Here is an 18,890-nt window from a genome sequence, read left to right as displayed (position 1 = left end):
TAAGTAAAAAGAAATCAGCAGATTAGGTAGTGATTACAGTGAAGCCAATTGGAATAGTAATCAAAACGGGCACATCAGCTACGCAGTAAATCAACACACCTTGTCAGCAGTTTACAAGGTACAACTTTTTATATTAATAAATAAGCTAGTCACAACTTGCACAAGAACTATTCGGGCAATTTACATTCTCTCGGTCGAGCCAAAGCTTCGACCCCGTACAGGCCCACTATAGATCGGGCAAATTTCCGCTCTCTTGAATTAACCATTCGTCATCGTGCGTTCCCTGAAACAGTCGACAGATGATAGAGCACGCTCTCTCGAATTAACACTTCGTCATCGTGCATTCCCTCAAACAGTCGACACAATTGACTCAACACGTCAAATTCATTGTTAAAGGCCAGGCAACAGAATAACGAATAATCGACTGTAAATATATTTCATTAAGTCCTTCAAGAGCACAAAGGCTTATCATTAATTACTCTTGTGTGTGACTAGCCCTTCTACTGCCCCCATAAATAATTAAAGACATAATTGATTACTCACTAAGTTCCATTAAACACCTTACACCATATCAAGTACAGTTATTCCATACATCAAGCATACTCGATACAAACACCATCTTCTCATGCTACCTCATAAGCATGAGTGACTACACCGGCTGATATTTACAAGATCAGCATAACCTCAATTACAAGATACACAGTAATATCCATAGAATCTACGATAATCAAGAACGCAAGGAAACACCCTCATTACTACAATAGAATGATCATCTCTCTCCACAACAATGCAATATTATTATAATTTACCGAATAATAAACATTGATCTGACTAAAATTACATTATATAAAATATTTTTCAGCCCTTACACTTATTATTTCCTTTAAAGTTATCCTGACGAGAGACGAATCCACTGAACTATTGAATTGGCAGTTCGAGCCATAAACTAAATCCTTAAAATTAAACAACAGTAGTACAATAAATAGTAGACTAAATCCATACAATTACATAGAGCACATCTATTGATAAAAATAACCAAAATTATAGGGGTTATTTATTTTTTTGAAACCTTAATTTATTGATTGTCGAATATATAGAACTTTCCATAATCATTAATTACGTTCTATGCATGATTAATTCTTTTCAAGAAAAGAATAAAAATGCAAATCCAACTGCCAAGCTTTTAAAATTTTAATAATTACTTTCAACTAAGGTTAAATAAAATTTGGAATATTCATCTATCTAAATTATTTGTAATAATTTATGTAGCTGCTTGTTGAAACTAATTGAATAGACAACTAGTATACTTTACCTATTAGTGTACATAATTCTTTGCATAGGTATATCAACTGTCATGAATGTAAATATTGTAAATGTAAATATGTAAATTCAAGGAATGTTCCTGTATAATCCCTAAAATTACCTCAAGGTCAACAGCTTTGGTACTAATATGCAATAGTTATAAATTCATTTTTTCTAATTATAAACATGTAATATACTATGTAAATTATATCAATTATTGACAATAGCAAATAATAAGTACAATCTCTGCATTCATTTCTAAATGATGAATAATATATCACGAATAATTATTTATTTTTTGCTTCACAAACTGATAAAAACTTAGTGCATGCTAATCTCTAGCATATTAAATACTATTGCAGTTACAATATAATTATCATTATAAAATCATCGAAAAATCCTACGAAGGAATATAAAGCATTCATTGTACCAGTCTTGTAACACCTATTTATGGAGTCACTTTCATTTCAAATGCACGCACTGAATATTCAAATTATATTAAGTTATTAGTAACAAATATTCGAGATATTTTATATCAATCAATTATTAAAAAACTGTATTTATAATTATAGAATTGCTGTTTATTGATTGTCGATAGTAAAATTACAAGGTGTATTTTATTTATTATGTTAACAAACTCTGTAAGTACATAAAAAATATACAAGTGTAAATTTAATCGTACATAGAATTAGGTATGCTTAAAATATTTATAACATAAAACACGTAAAATGATAATCAACTGAAATGTGTCCGAATTAGGAAATGACGGAAAATTTAAATAGTATTTTATATAATTATAATAAAAATAATTTTTCAAAAATTTAAGAATTTGAAATTTTCAAAAACATTTAGGATTTATTTGGAAATATCAGTTAATGAACAAATTGTTATATATACGTAACAATGTCTTTTTTTTTAAACGGATTCTTTTAAAAAGCTAGTTCTATTCTAAATAAAAAATAATATTCAATCACTAGGTGAAAATAATTTTAAATAGACGAATAATTTGGAATTCATGCATGCTTATTTTATAAAAACATTTTCTTTGCAAAAGATCACTACTATTTGAGAATATTATATTAATTGATTAAGAGATAGAGACTGTTAGTAAATATGAATCCACAATATTAATTTCACATGCAATATTAGAATATACAAACCGTAGTCTAATATCCTGGTTACACAAAAAATTATAAATCTAATAGTGAATAGGGTATATACATGAATCTTCATCTCTTCTACGCGCTCAAAAAATTCTATAAAAATAAAAACTAGGCTTTTCAATATAATACAGAAAATCAATTTTAATTTAAATAAAAAATAAATTTATTATTTATATATAAAATTATTAAAATACAAAATATTCTTTCTAAAAGTGTAGCAAATACATTATCTACATGGGAAATCTTTTTTCTAAAAATATAATTGACTTAAACTTTTCTGTTTACTAAAGTTTTTAAATATAACATTAATAATTTTTTTATATAAATAATGAGATTTTTTAAGGACTCTGCCTAATTTGTGATAGCCCGGTTTATTAAGGTCAGCTTAAAATATTCTTAGATAAATACATGTCTTAATGATAATGACTATTCAGCAGTAGTACCAGTAGCACGTGCATGTAATGTTAGTCTTATATTTGAAATTGAATATTTTTACAAAATAAGTTACTTATTGATTTTTAATCAATCTGTTGTGAATGATTTAATTCAAGAGTATCTTATTAAATTAAAGATTCTAAAATTGAATGCATATTCTGAACTTATAATTTTTAAAAGAGAATTTCCACTGATACAGAAATATCGAATAATCTAAAATTACTATCTATCTTAATCAACAACGTTGCAATATAATTATAACATTCAATTAATAAGATTAAATGAATACTAACCATGTACATGATTTTATTTTTTATTTGTTTAATATCATTAAAGATTCCGTTTAATGCACGAGATATTTGTTAAGAAAAATAAACTATTATACACAGTTAAAGGTCAGAATTCCAGAAAGAGTATGAAGATATAAGGATAATTATAAATTTAATATTGCAGGAAATATTGGAATGTATGAATTAGATAGGGGAGTAATTCAACAATGAATGATATCAGTTATGAATTTCTAATTTTTTAAATTCTGCATTCATTTTCCGATAATCCCTTATAATCTATCATCGATGAATGTATCACATAAAATATAGATTAACAATTAAAAAGAAAAATTCATATAACAGATTTTTGTAAATTAAAGTTTAGTCACATTAATATGCGTCTTGTAAAAAAAAATTTAAAAGTTATGTTCTTACTATTGCGATTTATATTGGTAATAATGTTACAAATAGATTATGATGCATCCGCTAATATATATATATATATGTGTGTGTGTGTATGTATTTTGGAAGTCTATTAAACGTAATATACTTTGTTAAAATAACATATATAGAAAATAGATAAATCATGCATTTTTACTATAATTATTTTTCTTACGTCATCTACACTTGTTAATAATTTACGTCGATGAAAACGTGGACTTCCTAGAAATGAATTTTTTATAGTATTTAATCTAGATCTCCAATGATGTACTCCTGAACTTGCAGATGTATGTGGTGAACCAGGAGTTCCCTCAATATTTCCAGTTGAAACTAAAAATGATAAGAAACTGTAACTAATATATATATATATTAAATTTATAAGGAAACATATCAAATTAATTTCAAATTATAATTTTAATTATAATATTTAAGAAATAATGACTTATAATATGAATATAATATTCAGAATTTATTCGTAACCAATTGTATTCATTATTTAAATTATTAGATGAGAATGATTATTATATTTTATTAATAATATGTTATATTTTATTATTTATTTTACACGAAGTAAATTTCAAATAATCCAAATGACATATCAAGTTGAACTTCTATTTTAAAATACTCTTTGAGAAAAGCAAGTGTAATATTACAATTCTCTTTTGAAAAAAAAACATGTTTAGAGATTTTTTCAAACTAACATGTAGAATATACAAGGTATCAGTATACATGATTGAATTTTACATTAATTTTATAAGTATTTCTAAATATTGAAGTGTAATTGTACCCATTTTTACATAGCTTACAACCATAATGAGAGTTGCAAATTTTTAAAATTTTAATACAATCTCATTAAAAGGTGCAATAGACAAAAAATTTACTATAAAACTATTTTTATTTTATCAATCAAATAAATATATAACTGCATCAATGATAAAATAGTGGCTAATGTTTAAAAATCACCAATGAGAAAATGTATAACCAAAATTACAGTAGATGAAATAAATTCTATCATATTTATTACATCGTGTATTTTCTTCTTTCGATTGTATGCATCGACATACTAAGTTTACAGACAATATATTTCGATCAGATGATAAACAATTGATTTGTGATTTTTTATAAGAAAAAAGAACAATATACATAAATTTGTTTAAATATTTGAAGAAAAATATAAAAAAGTAAATTTGATTCTTATTACTAAATTAGAAATTATATGATATTTCGGTAATACGAAAGAATGACAATTTTTCTAATTATTTCCGTTCTATAAAAATTACCGCAAAATAATGAACTATTTAAGAAATAAAGGGGATAAATTGTAAAAAGAGAATAAACAATAAATTATACATATATCTAGTAACACGTAGTAAATATAATTGCAACAATTAAAAACCAAATATCTATTATTCAATTAAAATAACTATCTTTACTATAAATTATGAAATACTCATGTTTGTATAATAAAATATAGTATTAATTTGAATTATTATCCCTGATACAATATACAATTTATTTAGTACGTAATGTGAAATGTATCAAATTTCATACAACAATTATTTTGTAAAAATTAATGATTACTTATGTTTTTTTTTATATAATTTTTATATAATTTTTAATGTATTCTAAATACTATATGTAAAATTACATTCATGTAAATGAATCTCTATTTAATATAAAAATATAAAGAATACATTTTTAATAGTTTTCCATTTTCTTTTAGTTTTTTAAAAAACAAATATGTTAATTTTTTTAAAGGTTTGTACAAATAGTCGTGTTTTAAAACATTATGTTACCTTGTTGCAAATCAGATATTTCAATCCCAATATTCGTTACAGCAGGAGTTGGTAAACTGTTTTGATCTGAACAATCATTTCCAGTAGGCGTAATAGATGATAAACGCCTAGAATTAGTCCCTGGAGCGGTTTGTAAGCAAGATATAACTTTATGTGAACTGCTCATATTCGAAGCATATACTGGTGATGTATTAGGCATGCAAGTCACTGAATGTGTTACAGGCATATAAGTATTACTTGATACTCGTTTAGAATGTTGCCTTATACTAAAAATAAAATAAGTACATTTAACAAAATTTTTTTTATTTTTTATAACAACGGTTAATTAAATTAATATTAATAAAATATTAAAATTATTTTGTATTAATTTAATTTATTTGTATATTATTCTAATAAATAAATTATATTGGTAAAAATTAGTATTAAATAAAAATATTATTAAAAATTAATCAATGATATATGTTGATATTGATAAATAATATTGCCTATCTATCGTTACCTTCTTTACTCCAAGCTAACGTATATTTCATATATCCACTATAAATCAATCAACACGATAAATTGATTTTTATTTGAAGTGTAACTTACGAAGGAAACATTTAATGGTTTTATTTGGTTTTTGCAATGGAAACATAATTAGATTTTTTGTCTTATTTTTCCCTCATTTTTTATGATATTTTCTATCGATTATATTAACATTTATTATCTAAATAATATGCCCTACGAAATGCATTTTATTTCACTACTTTATTTACGATCTTTTATGTATATATATATTGATCTGAATACTCTAGGTAATAATGTTTTTAAATACTATTGAAATGAAATATGAAGAAATGGATACTTTATTTGAAAAGTTACGTCACACATATTCAAAATATATAAATATATGTCATTGATAACTACTATTAATCTTATTATATTACATAACAAATAAATGTTTATCCTCATATTAGTATGTGTTTCAATACCTAATTCTAGAATTTTTCTATTAAATTACGAATGTACAATCCATTTACATTTATGAATAAATATATAAAAATCTTTCAAATCAAGCCAAGATAATTGAAAATTAATTAATTGTCCTATATTCATTAATTTGTAAAATCAGTGAAAACATGAAGTTAGAATTTGCTTCTAAAAATTAGCATTCTTATTACATTAAAAAAGCAGTATTACAGAAGATATATATATTGTAATGTATATACGATATTCTCAATAATTTCCAAACGACTGAATAAATTTGTATTTTTAGTTTTTATCATTATATAATATCAGACTTCTTGAAAAATAATTCATTAAATTGCACTCTAGACAGCGTAAGCTTACTTTTTTTAACAATAATTTATTAAATTAACACTTTGGACAACATAAGAAGAAGATGAAGATGAAATTATTTCTAGGGTATTTTAACAAAGAATTAAATTTAATTTAAATTAAAATGTTAATGAAATTATTTTATAAGCCGAATTAAAAATTTTTTTTTAATTATTCTGGGATTAGGAAGCAAATAATAATTAAAGAATTAGAATCTTTCCATTAAAAAATAAGCCGCAAAATAATATGAAAGATAATTATATAATATGACATTGACGTTCTGTACTATATTCAAAGATCAATAAATTGGTCTAGTAAATTCAAAATTTGTTTATAATACATTATAAATTAAAATAAATGGAAATAAATATATTGATTTGAAAATTAAGGTGATTATATTTTTTGTCCAATCCGAAATAAACGTAAAATAAATTATATCAATTAAATATATTTAGTGTTAATATAAGATATTTAAGTACTTATTAATTAAATAAAATTATATAATTGTAACAATAATATTTAAAATAAAATATCTACCTTGATTGTCTCCTTGGTGTTACTGGAGAGCCTTGACTTATTTGGCCTAAATTTAAATTTCTATTTCCATTAATTCTACAGGTATCGATGCGTTTCTTCGGTGGATCATCTTGCTGATTAATTATTCCGCGTGTATTATTCCGTACCATTTCTAATTCATCTTCACAAGCTGGCCTTTTCCGTTTTCTTTCAAGTAACAAAAAGTATATAACTTTTTCGGTATTGTGGCTGAAAAAAAACTGTGAATCAAATATTTTTCTAATGATCATGAATTGAAAATTTAAACATATTTGAATACAAATATTGTACTCAAGTATCAAATTTTTATAATTATAGTTGTAAAAAGTTTACAAAATATTGAAGGTTCCATTATTAGTAAATTATATACATTTTTTACTACATAATGATATATTAAAAAATGGTATTGGATTTTAATCTTATATATTACTATCTCATTATTATAACTCTTTATTAATTTTTGTAACATTTCATTGCTGTGTCTATGTATCAGCAAGCAATTGAGAGGAACGGCGGAAAGGGAAGAGAGAGAACCAGTTGTAAATAACATTTATCCTTAAGAACCAATGGAAATCAAATTTGTATCATACTTTAATTAAAATATTCATCATAAATAATTTAAATTTACTTTTAATTTAAAGTTATTGAGTATTTTATTAAATTCTATATTCAATTATAAACTATCGTTTAATATATTTTTACCATTTATATTCGATTTATATAAATATGTAAATTATAGATACAAATTAGAATTAACATTCATTTAAACGATAAAACTAACATTTACACAATTATAAGTATACTTTATATGATTTTACAAAGCAAGAGAATAATCATCTAATAATTGTTAAAACATTACAATACATAACACTTCAATTAAAATATTATTTTATTTTTAAATTAACCAATTCAGTGTTTACAAGATTATATTCAATACAAACAGGAATCTAATCAATCATGTCTCATCTTATTTAGAGAAAGTAACCTTCGATCAAACTTTTTCTTAGAAAAGTATTTTCTACTAATCTAATATACAAGATCTAATATACATCTAATATACAAGAATGATGTTTATAACTTATATACAAAAATTATTGTTAATGTGCTTGTTATAAATCTTCAAGACTTTGTTAAAAAAACTATAATATATCCATTTTAGTTGATTTTATTTAATGACTATATAAAGCTACTAAAGTATTGAAATATTTATCAATTTTAAGCATTAATAATTTATAAATTCACTGTCGATACCTCTATAATATATAAATTAGAAGGAAATAATTTCAAATTATCTAAAAATGCAAATTACCTAATCAATTTTTCTTTATATAAAATTATCTTATTTAAAATTAAAGACAGACTAAAGAATAAATAAATAACAAAGTGTTTTATTTCATTAAATAATAGAAAATTACTTTCTCTTGATATTATTAATTAAAATAAATTTAATAAGACAAAGTTAAGACATGCGCTTACTATGGTACAAAATTACCAGACTCAATTTTATATAATGTAAAACATTGTACATTACAACGACAAAAGATGTTTTTGTATATTTGTCTACAAAGCTTAATTACTAATATATTACTATTACAAAGATCAAGTATTATAATATAGTCATATTATATTGCATTAATTTAAATTAATTATATTTATTCTACATATGTTACTTGAAAGAATAAATTTGTCATGTATGAAAGATAAAGGTTTCAGAAGGAAAAATGATGTGAAAACGTTTATTCAACATGGCGTTTAACTAGATACTTTTTTCAAATTACAGATTTTACGCTTGAAAAAATATTTTTAGATTAAATTAAAGTGTATACAAAATTTTTTTTATTTTTAAATGCAAAAATTGTAATTAACATATATATTTACAAATTATATAAACTAAATAATATTTTCTCACTATCTGTCTATCTCAGACTAGTTTCGGTAGATTTTTTTTAGGCGTATTAATTAATTATTTTTTCCGACTTTTTTTTAGTTATTTAACGAGTTAACATTTTTACTGGGTATGTTAATCAATAAAACTTTATTTCCATAGCTATAAAAATAAATGATATCTCATTTGAAATATTTTTCAATATTATTAGAAAATAATTTTTTTTAATATATATTTTCTGTAATGTTATATATTATTATTACTATATTATCATTACAAATATTTTGTTAAAAATTCTGAAATATTGTTCGTTCTAAAACCATATTATTTTTATTTCATTAAAATTGGTCTTTATTATAATTTAGAAACGAATAAATTAAGAAACTTTTAATGTTGTAAAAAATGTTGTAATTATATTATTTATACTAACAATATGAACGGCATAATATGAATTTCAATATATTACAATAAATGTAGATAAAAATATAATTTCATACATCACATAAAATTGTACAAACTAACTTACTTTGGACTGAGTAATTCCTTAATAAGTTTGTCTTGCTCTTTGAAACAACCTAAACTTGCTATTGCTTGTAAGACATCAGGATCAATAGCATCTTCGGACGGAATTACATGAGTTTGTACTACATCCATCATAGATAATTCCAACTCTAACTCCCCTTTTCCTGCTGCTGTTACCCAGACATGTCGATTTATTTCAGCTAACTAAAAATTAAAGATATTTAAAATAAATTTTTCTAAAATAATGATTAAAGTTAATTAAATTACAACTGCTAAATATTTATGTCCGCTTCATTATACAGAAGTATACAATTAATGAAAAGTGTGCTTTCGCTATATTGTAAGTACACAAGGACAGAGAATATACAATTTCTAAATTATAAAAGCAGTATAAAATATTACTATTAACAGAGTGTCAAATGGATAATATAGTATAATTATTACATTGAACTGCTCAAACTCAGATATAAATGACATGAATACCTATTATCATTATTGCTATCTTATTCCATTTTTTCCATCTTAATCTTCTTTTATCTAAACTATTGCTTAAAATTATATTTTTATTCGTGATATTAATTTTTTGTATATAATGAACAAACTTATAATATCATAGATATGTTTAAAAATTAACATAATACGTGTTATTATAAGCAATCGAGATTATGATTCTAGTTATAATTTTGCTAAATAGATCTTAAATTGATGTATAACAAATAAGATTTGATTTATACTTGTATCTAATTTGAACAATTAATTCTACTAGATAATAGCTTCTTAACTGAAATAAAAACTCAGTGAATAAATGAAAATCTATCATCCAGAAGAAGTGAGCACATGCTAATTGGCTTAGTTTAAATATAATAAATAATAAAATGAAGAACAACGTTTAAAATAAAAACACACGATAAAATACAAATAAAAACGATATCTAGGGCTTTTTAAAGAAAAATGTGCAATTTTTTTCTTTTTTGGGATTGCAGTGATGCTGCAATTTCAATTGACTTGTATCCATTAAAAATTCAATCTACTGTAGAAGCTGCATAGGCAAACAATATTAAGCTATATATTAACGTTATTAAATTTTGAGTTCAGTGACCTCTTTTTGGTCATTTTTATAATAAGAATCAATCTATATCATTTCACCATTTTAGCACAGAGCCTTCTAGGCATTATTAAATATTATGCACAGATTTTCACAGAATTTCATGTATTTCTTTGCTTTAGTGGCCATGAAACGAAAATTTTATATAAAGGTAATATTTATTTATAGTTGCACAAATATTTAATTCGACAACTTAATTACAACTTAACTTAAATAAAAAATTAACTTAAATAACTTAATTCTAAATAACTCCGAAATTTTTACTAATTTCGGATATTGAAATAGCCCATAAAAAATGTTTTAATACCACACTACTGTTTTAGTATTTAAATGCAGATAACATACCGTTAGTCTTTTATCTGGATTTACTTCGATCATACCTCGCAATAAATTTTGACAATCGGGAGGAACAAAATGTGGTATATGGAATACCCCCCGTTTTACTTTTTCAAGTAGTTGCCTTAAATTATCATCATCAAATGGTAAAGCTCCAACAAGAAGTGCGTATAAAATCACTCCACATGACCAAACATCTGCTCTTCGACCATCATATTTCTGCCCCTAAGAACAATAAATTTTTAAATATAATAATATTTTACTAAATAATTATTCAAAATAAAAAAATATTTATTTGATTACATATAATATATTTCAATTGTTTATGAATATACAATTTACAGTCAAAATTCAATATTCAACTCTTATTTAATTTTAGTGCTATAGTTATAAAAGTAAAATTATACACTAATGATCAAATTGCATATATTGCGTGTCTAATGAAGATATATTATTTGCAAATTCATTATTAAATAATCTATCTGTAATTAATAGTGGATATATTTACGTTCAACAAAAAGTAAAAGTATTGGATCTCTAATGATTAGCAAAACCTTAAAATAAAACTGTACTCTCTTCAAATATAATACATATATGTATATATCTAATATTATTATCAGTATATTTTAACGAGTTAAAAATGTTTTATTGTTTTATTGATAAAAATAATCCAATTAATTTAAATAAAATACATCAGGATTTTATAAAACTGTTATAAAAGTGATAAATTACATAATAAATATTAAATAAACGATTTTAATATTTCTATCATCAATCCTTATTTATCAGTAATCCATATCTCCTGTTCGTCTCAAAGAAAAACATTTAAAAAAATATTTATATTTTGATTTAACAAAGTTTTTTTTAACAAAATTTTTATCTTTAACAAATTCGGAATTAGGTTACTCAAGCTATTTGAAAAAATAAATTGTTTTATGATAGCATATTTTAAATATTAATTAATAAATATCATATATAAATGTTTAAATTACGTACTCTTATTACTTCAGGACAGGCATAATGTGGGGAACCACAACTTGTTTCTAACATAGAGCCAGCAGGTTGTAACGAAGCCATTCCAAAATCAGCAATTTTAATATTATTTTTTTCATCGAGTAATAGATTTTCAGGTTTCAAATCACGATGACTGAAATAAGCAATGGAATTCGTAAAATGTATATTTATAACAATAAAATTTGTTAAAGTATTTATAATGTATATTGAATAACATAGGTTTCATTTTTAATTTTACAAAGTAGTTGTTATAAAATGATTAGTTAATTATGTAATAATTATATTCCAAAATCACGAAAAATTTTATTTGCATTCTAAATATGTCTGTGTTTGAGATTGCGAGAACCCTTCGCGAGTATAAAACATCTGGAAAGACTCAAGTCATTAAACATATGCGAAAAAACCGTTGTACCTAATCATCTGGGAACACGCAGGTCATTGGACATCTGGAAATAGTCGTTACACGCAAACTTCCGATCTAACGGTACACAACGGATTCACTATTGTCAAGCCTACCCATGCTGCCGCTTAGAGAAGATAAGCGAGGGCCCTTCAGTCAGGAGCACCTCTTGGTGGGAAAGCCACGAGAAGACTACTTTTTCTAAATGAAGCCGCTAGAGGCGCTCTTACCGATATGGCCACTGTCGAAGTCAAACTCATTCTAAAGACGGAAGACACAAGCACGCTCGCGCGGTCTGATTGGAGAAACCTAAGGCAGAGACATTCCCTAAGCGGAGTCGTTTTGGTCAGAGGTCTTACAAGTGGGGACGACACAGACACAAGCGCTATATAAGTGGAGAAGCCAAGGAAGAAGGACGGCTTCTACTCTTGATACTATAATGATCACGCTGTAAGTACGGCCTCGATGGAAAGAAGATGCATTGATCCTCCTGTGCTGCAATTAAAAGACATTTGACACTATCTCCCTCACATCAAGAAGATGCCAGACTACACAAAACACATTCCCTAATAAGGAACGTAGTTAAGCATTGCTGATCCTTGCAAAATCAGCAAGAATAATTCATCGCCATCAACAAGAAGCAAACCGGATGGTGAATTACTCATCTCAGGATCGAATCAAGGCTACTGTATCGCTGTGAGTAAAGAAAGTCTGTGCAAATTAAATTGCTAATCCTTACAAAATTAGCAGACTATTAATTATTGCCAGTCCTTACAAGAGTAGCATGACGCTATTATTAATATCACAAATCACACTCACTAATGAGTGTGCATAATCAATTGCTGGTCCTTACAAGATTAACAACATCATCATCTCAAAGAGCATCTCGAGTAGACAACTTGTTTAATACAAGATCAGTTTGAAGCTACTGAAACGATGTGACTGAAAATAATGTATACCCTTCCATAACATATAAATCAAATAAAACAAGAGTGTAACTGTAAATAAAACATATTTTCGAAGAAGCGCATACTGTATTTCTACATCCCTTCCACTTAACTCCTTATCAAGCACCCGCTAGGGCGGGCGATAAATTAAAGCTATCAAAACATTGGCATTTCGAGCTAAGAAAATAGTTGCGAACAGTATGGAATGGAAATTTGACTACTTCAATAATATCTAATCTGTCATTAAACTTTCGATAAAAACGATAATGCTATATATTAATTATATTTTCTATTGTAATTTAGCATAACTGCATCAATGGTTGTTTAGAATTCCACTCATCCGGCTCGAAGGACCAAAATGTGTAGAATTAGACTATAGCCACCAGTTACTTGGTGGGAGAAAAGTGTGGGCAAGTGGAAGGAGTAGCACTTCAATTCAGTACTTAACACGCTTCCTTTATCTTGAATGGTATTTCCTTTTTTTTTAACTACAATGAAATAATTCTACATTAACGATAAGAATCGGTGAGATTTTGCCGTTTCTTGGTTATTGCCACGTGGTATCAGCATGCACTACACGTAAACGTAGGAGGCCGTAAATCTCCGGATCCTCTTGTTGCAGTACGCTTGGTGGTGAAGTATTACACTGAAAGTGAGAGGTCGTAAGTCTCTTAACACTTCTTCGTGTAGTGCCACGTGGTGATAACTAGGTTGTTGGTCTTCTCCAAGCTGTCTTGTAGTGTGGAATGATGAGAAGGGCCTTCCGTAGCGGCTCTGCTGAGAGTCTGTGCAATGGCTGTACTAGTATTTGAAAGGCTTACGACTGCTTCTTTGACTCGGTTTGGCTGAATGATTCTTGGCTGACTGACTTCTTAGTCGACTAGCTCATTACTAAGTCGTGCTTACCTCAGGGTGCGCTTGCCATAAATATCTACGCGGCAGCTTGAACTATTGAATTATTGTTTGAATTGATAAATTATTTCCTCGAAACGATAACCGTTGTTAAAAATTAACAATGTTTGATTCGATATTAATAGTCACCGATTCCTTCTGGATATGTTTTTTATATTTATTAAATAATGCTTTCACTGAAGATTAATTTTATAATTATTTAGCTCTTCATTAAATTCTCATTCTCCAATTCATTAAATTTCTGATATTTATTCGAACATGATACCTCATGGAATGCTAAAAATGTATATTCTATTATCAATTTTTCTACCTTTAATTTGATATTAAACACGAAAGGATTCAACTCGATTTACATGAAAACCAATTTCATTGCAATATAATTCATTTCTCGTAATCTGGAAATTTATTTTAACATATTTTAATATATAATTAATAAATTCTACAATTAAAAATTCGAAATTAATAATTCTCTATTGTCATAAGCTTAAAATTATTTTCTTTTTATATACTATAAATAAATTTTTTAATAAAGGTTCATAATTGTGTAATAGTATAATGTGGAAATATTTATCATAGTTATCAATTAATAACTTAGATACGATATAAATCAAATTAGCTAAACAATGTATATAATAAAATAATTCTAACCAAAAATCATATTTTTCATATTAATATCAGCTTTTAGTATATTACACACAATCTACATGTGACATACAATTGTAATAATTTATGCATAACTTTTATATGTAGTCAACCATTCTGATCTTCCAAGTAAAAATCTTTCTCTTTGAGGCTGAAATTCCATCATATTTAACATATTTAAGCTATGATCATCATTAAATTCATTAAACAGTATAATCAAACTAGAAAACTATTAAACTATTTAGATTTCAATGTTTTCATATTATATAAGATACTGTTACCGTCTTTTACGTAGTAAGTACATAATTCAGTAAAAAAGTAAATAAGTATTCACAATGACAAAAATATTCACAAGTATAGAGGTAATAAAAGAATTGTTAGACTTCGAAGGTGATAAACAATAATCGTTATTAATTTATATTATAAATTTAACAATATTTTTAATGAAATTCAGTAATTCGAAATAATGATTTAGAATTAAAATATAATAATAAGCTGTAATAGTTAAGTTTAATAGGTACTTGCTATAAATTTTATTTGAAAATTTATAAATAATATAAAATTTAATTAAAAATTGACTTACCATATACTATGGCTGTGACAAAAATCAAGTGCTGAAATAATTTGGCGAAAAAATCGTCTTGCTTCTTTAGGTGTTAATCTACCTTTTTTCACTAAGTAATCAAATAATTCTCCACCAGAAACATGTTCCAAAACTAAATATCTGAAAAGGATATAATTCAGAAATCAAATTATAAAGTACATTATTTGTAAATAACAACAAAATTAATTATAAAAAAAATTATATTTATATATAAAATATTTTAAAATAAAAAATCTGCATTCCCTAACAAATGAAAAATCTACTCAATCACTAAGGATTTAAAGAATACATTATTTTACTTATTATATGATTTAATAGATACATGGTTTAATATATACAGTTTTACATAGCAATATGCAATTTTATTACTTATGTTTGGAATACATATTTTTATGATTGAATACCCTAAAATTAGCATTTAAATTATCATAATTACTTATGTACGAAAATTAAATAATATTATAAATCAATTAAACCATAAGAGCAATGCTCTCTTACGTAGTTTAGGTCTTAATATAGTAAATAAATTGCCTTTATATGCAGGTTGTTTTCTACATACAAGTAATTATGACATTGTATTTTAATCTTTTAACCTGACAAATGAATTTAAATTAACAACTTTGAATGTTATATTTTTACGATATTTTTATTTATTCATTATTTTAAAGAAATATTTCTTCAGTTTCTTATATAATGGCTACGGCACATTGAATAATTAATAAATTATATTTAAAAAGTATACAATCGATCTAATAAATATTTACAATTATAAATTTATAATTGAATAATTGTGTAACTAATACTTACAAATATTTCTTATTTTCATATACGTCTGATAGGCCGAGAACATGAGGATGATCTATAAGCTTCATAATAGCTATTTCTCTTTCTACTTTAATTAAAACTGGTTCAGATAACTTTTCTCTATTGATAATTTTAATGGCAACCTTTTTTCCTGACACACAATGAACACCTAGTTTTACTAAACCTGAAAATTTTTATATTTGTTTATCATGTAGAATATTTCTTGTCTATAAATTTTTTACAATTATTATTTTCTATTTTAAACGAGAATATATTATTTACTTTCTTTACCACATAATAATATTTAATTAAAGAGTAAAAACTTGGTCTCGTTTCTGTTTATCGTTACTGTTTCTTTTATCTATAGCTATCTTATTTATTAATAATGATAAGTCTTGACTTGTATATATATTTATTTAAAACATAATATTAATAATTAAATTATTCGAGCACGTGAATTAATTTCTATTTTAAATATTGCGTTAGTCAAGAAGCATTTGCGTAATTTGTGTAAATTCTGTACTATCGACAAATTAATCTACTAACTTCAATTCTTATAAATTATTCGAAGTGTAACGTAAACTGCATGACAACATTTAAAATATTATATAACCATCAATAAACCAAAATTAAATAACTAATATTACCTAAATATTTCACTTAAATGCTTAAAATACTCCTATGAAAATATTTTAATATATATATCAAATAAGGATTTTATAATTTAAATAAAATTTGCACTTTATTTATATAACAAATTTTATTTTATGTCTATTTTATATAAATGATTGAACACTTGCCTCAATACAAATAAAAATTATAAAATTAATTAAAAATATTGCTTTATTACTGTGATACGTGACAACGAAATTTTCAGATTGAGATATCTCCAAATATTATAATAATAAATATTTGATAACATTATGTATAAATAACAATATAAATAAGTTTATACCTGATTTAAATATTAAAGAAATACACTCCCAAATTTAAAGAGTTCAGTTCACCTACATAAATAAATGTAGCATAAGAATCAATAACATAAATAAGAAGATTTATCATTGTGTACAATTCATTGTCAATCATGAAAATAGTTATATTCTCAATTAAACATCATAATTTTAATTTCAGAATTTTTCACTAATATTTTAATATTGTACGTAAAACATTCTTTTGTGTCCTTTATGTCCTAAATATTAGTAAAAAAGTAATTTGGTAGAATATTTTAACAACTATTTAAAAAAAATAAAGAGAATAACCGAATTGCAATTTGAAATATGCGACATATTAACTGCAATCGGATATTTACTGTATAGTAAATATCAAATTTATAATCTGAATAATATAAAAATAAAAGTATTAAAAAATATAAATGAATAATATAAAACTTAGATTATGGATACATCATACATACTGATTTTACGAAATTCCTTCATTTTTAAATTTTATAATAAAATTTGTAATCATAAAATCCTCATCTAATAAATTAAATAAAAAAATTATATTTGATAAGGCCCTTTTTATATACATAAAGTAAACGTTTATTGCTATAATAAAAATATGGTATAAAATACATCTGTATTAAATATATTTATTATTAACATTTTATATTAATCAATAACTTAAAAATACTTAAATATCACATACAATTGATATGGAAAACTTTTGTAAAACGTACCAGTTTGTCCTTTGCCTAATGTCTTCTCTAGCCTATACGGTCCAACATACTGATAACTATCTTGGTTAGTGGATCCAATCGGGTTTGGTTTATTTTGCTGCATTGTTATTTTTTGAATAATGTAATTACAATAGTTTACGGATAATGAAAACTCGGAACGCATCTACCAATTTGTGATAGTATCAATAACTCACTACTTCACTCTTGCTCTTGCCTTGGGTAAACATATGGATTTGACAGCTACTGGATAGTCAACAACATTTATTGATTCAGAATTTGCATTTAACATGTTAACTATTGACAACATTTTCAATAGTTGAATAATACTTATTCGTAGTAATACACTTTTCAATTATACATCTAATTAAGCATCCTGAAATCAGTAAATAAATAATGTTTTAAACAATGTTAGATAATTCACAAGTATTTTAATAAAAGTTATTAGATTATTTAGTTAAATTAAACATATAATATTTATTTAATTAATTTTAGTTGTACATTTTTAAAATGCACTTAATCTAATTGTTCATACCTTAAAAATATAATATTTAACCTACTACTTATATATTCATAAATAAAACAGTCAATTTATAAATTTGTATTATTTATAAGTTATATAATAAACTTATTTGTAAAATAATAGAAATATTTTGTTATTAAATATATATTATAGAAGAATTTCTTAATTTAAATATTTTAAAATATTGTAATCAATACATAAACCATCATCGCGAAAAAGTTATGCTGTATGTTTAAAGAAAAA

The 18,890-nt window shown here is 24.5% G+C and overlaps 1 protein-coding gene across 1 annotated transcript in view; it reads right to left on the bottom strand.

The window, feature by feature from the left end:
- Window positions 1–18,500, bottom strand: part of sff (BRSK family serine/threonine-protein kinase sugar-free frosting) — a 31,917-nt gene extending 13,417 nt beyond the window's left edge. Inside the window, exons 1-9 of the mRNA XM_011497330.1 lie at window positions 18,128–18,500; window positions 16,453–16,633; window positions 15,625–15,765; window positions 12,123–12,273; window positions 11,136–11,351; window positions 9,690–9,889; window positions 7,261–7,488; window positions 5,407–5,672; window positions 3,786–3,940 (exon numbers count right to left, since the gene is read on the bottom strand). Coding sequence (XP_011495632.1) covers window positions 3,786–3,940; window positions 5,407–5,672; window positions 7,261–7,488; window positions 9,690–9,889; window positions 11,136–11,351; window positions 12,123–12,273; window positions 15,625–15,765; window positions 16,453–16,633; window positions 18,128–18,290 — 1,701 coding nt within the window. The 5' untranslated portion in view covers window positions 18,291–18,500. The remainder of the gene's footprint in view (window positions 1–3,785; window positions 3,941–5,406; window positions 5,673–7,260; window positions 7,489–9,689; window positions 9,890–11,135; window positions 11,352–12,122; window positions 12,274–15,624; window positions 15,766–16,452; window positions 16,634–18,127) is intronic.
- Window positions 18,501–18,890: the final 390 nt, after the last annotated feature.

Source organism: Ceratosolen solmsi, unplaced genomic scaffold (assembly GCF_000503995.2).
Source record: "Ceratosolen solmsi marchali unplaced genomic scaffold, CerSol_1.0 scaffold10, whole genome shotgun sequence".
Classification (NCBI taxonomy): Eukaryota; Metazoa; Arthropoda; class Insecta; order Hymenoptera; family Agaonidae; genus Ceratosolen; species Ceratosolen solmsi.
Note: the sequence above shows the minus strand (reverse complement) of the source record. Positions and strands in the feature narration are given on the sequence as shown.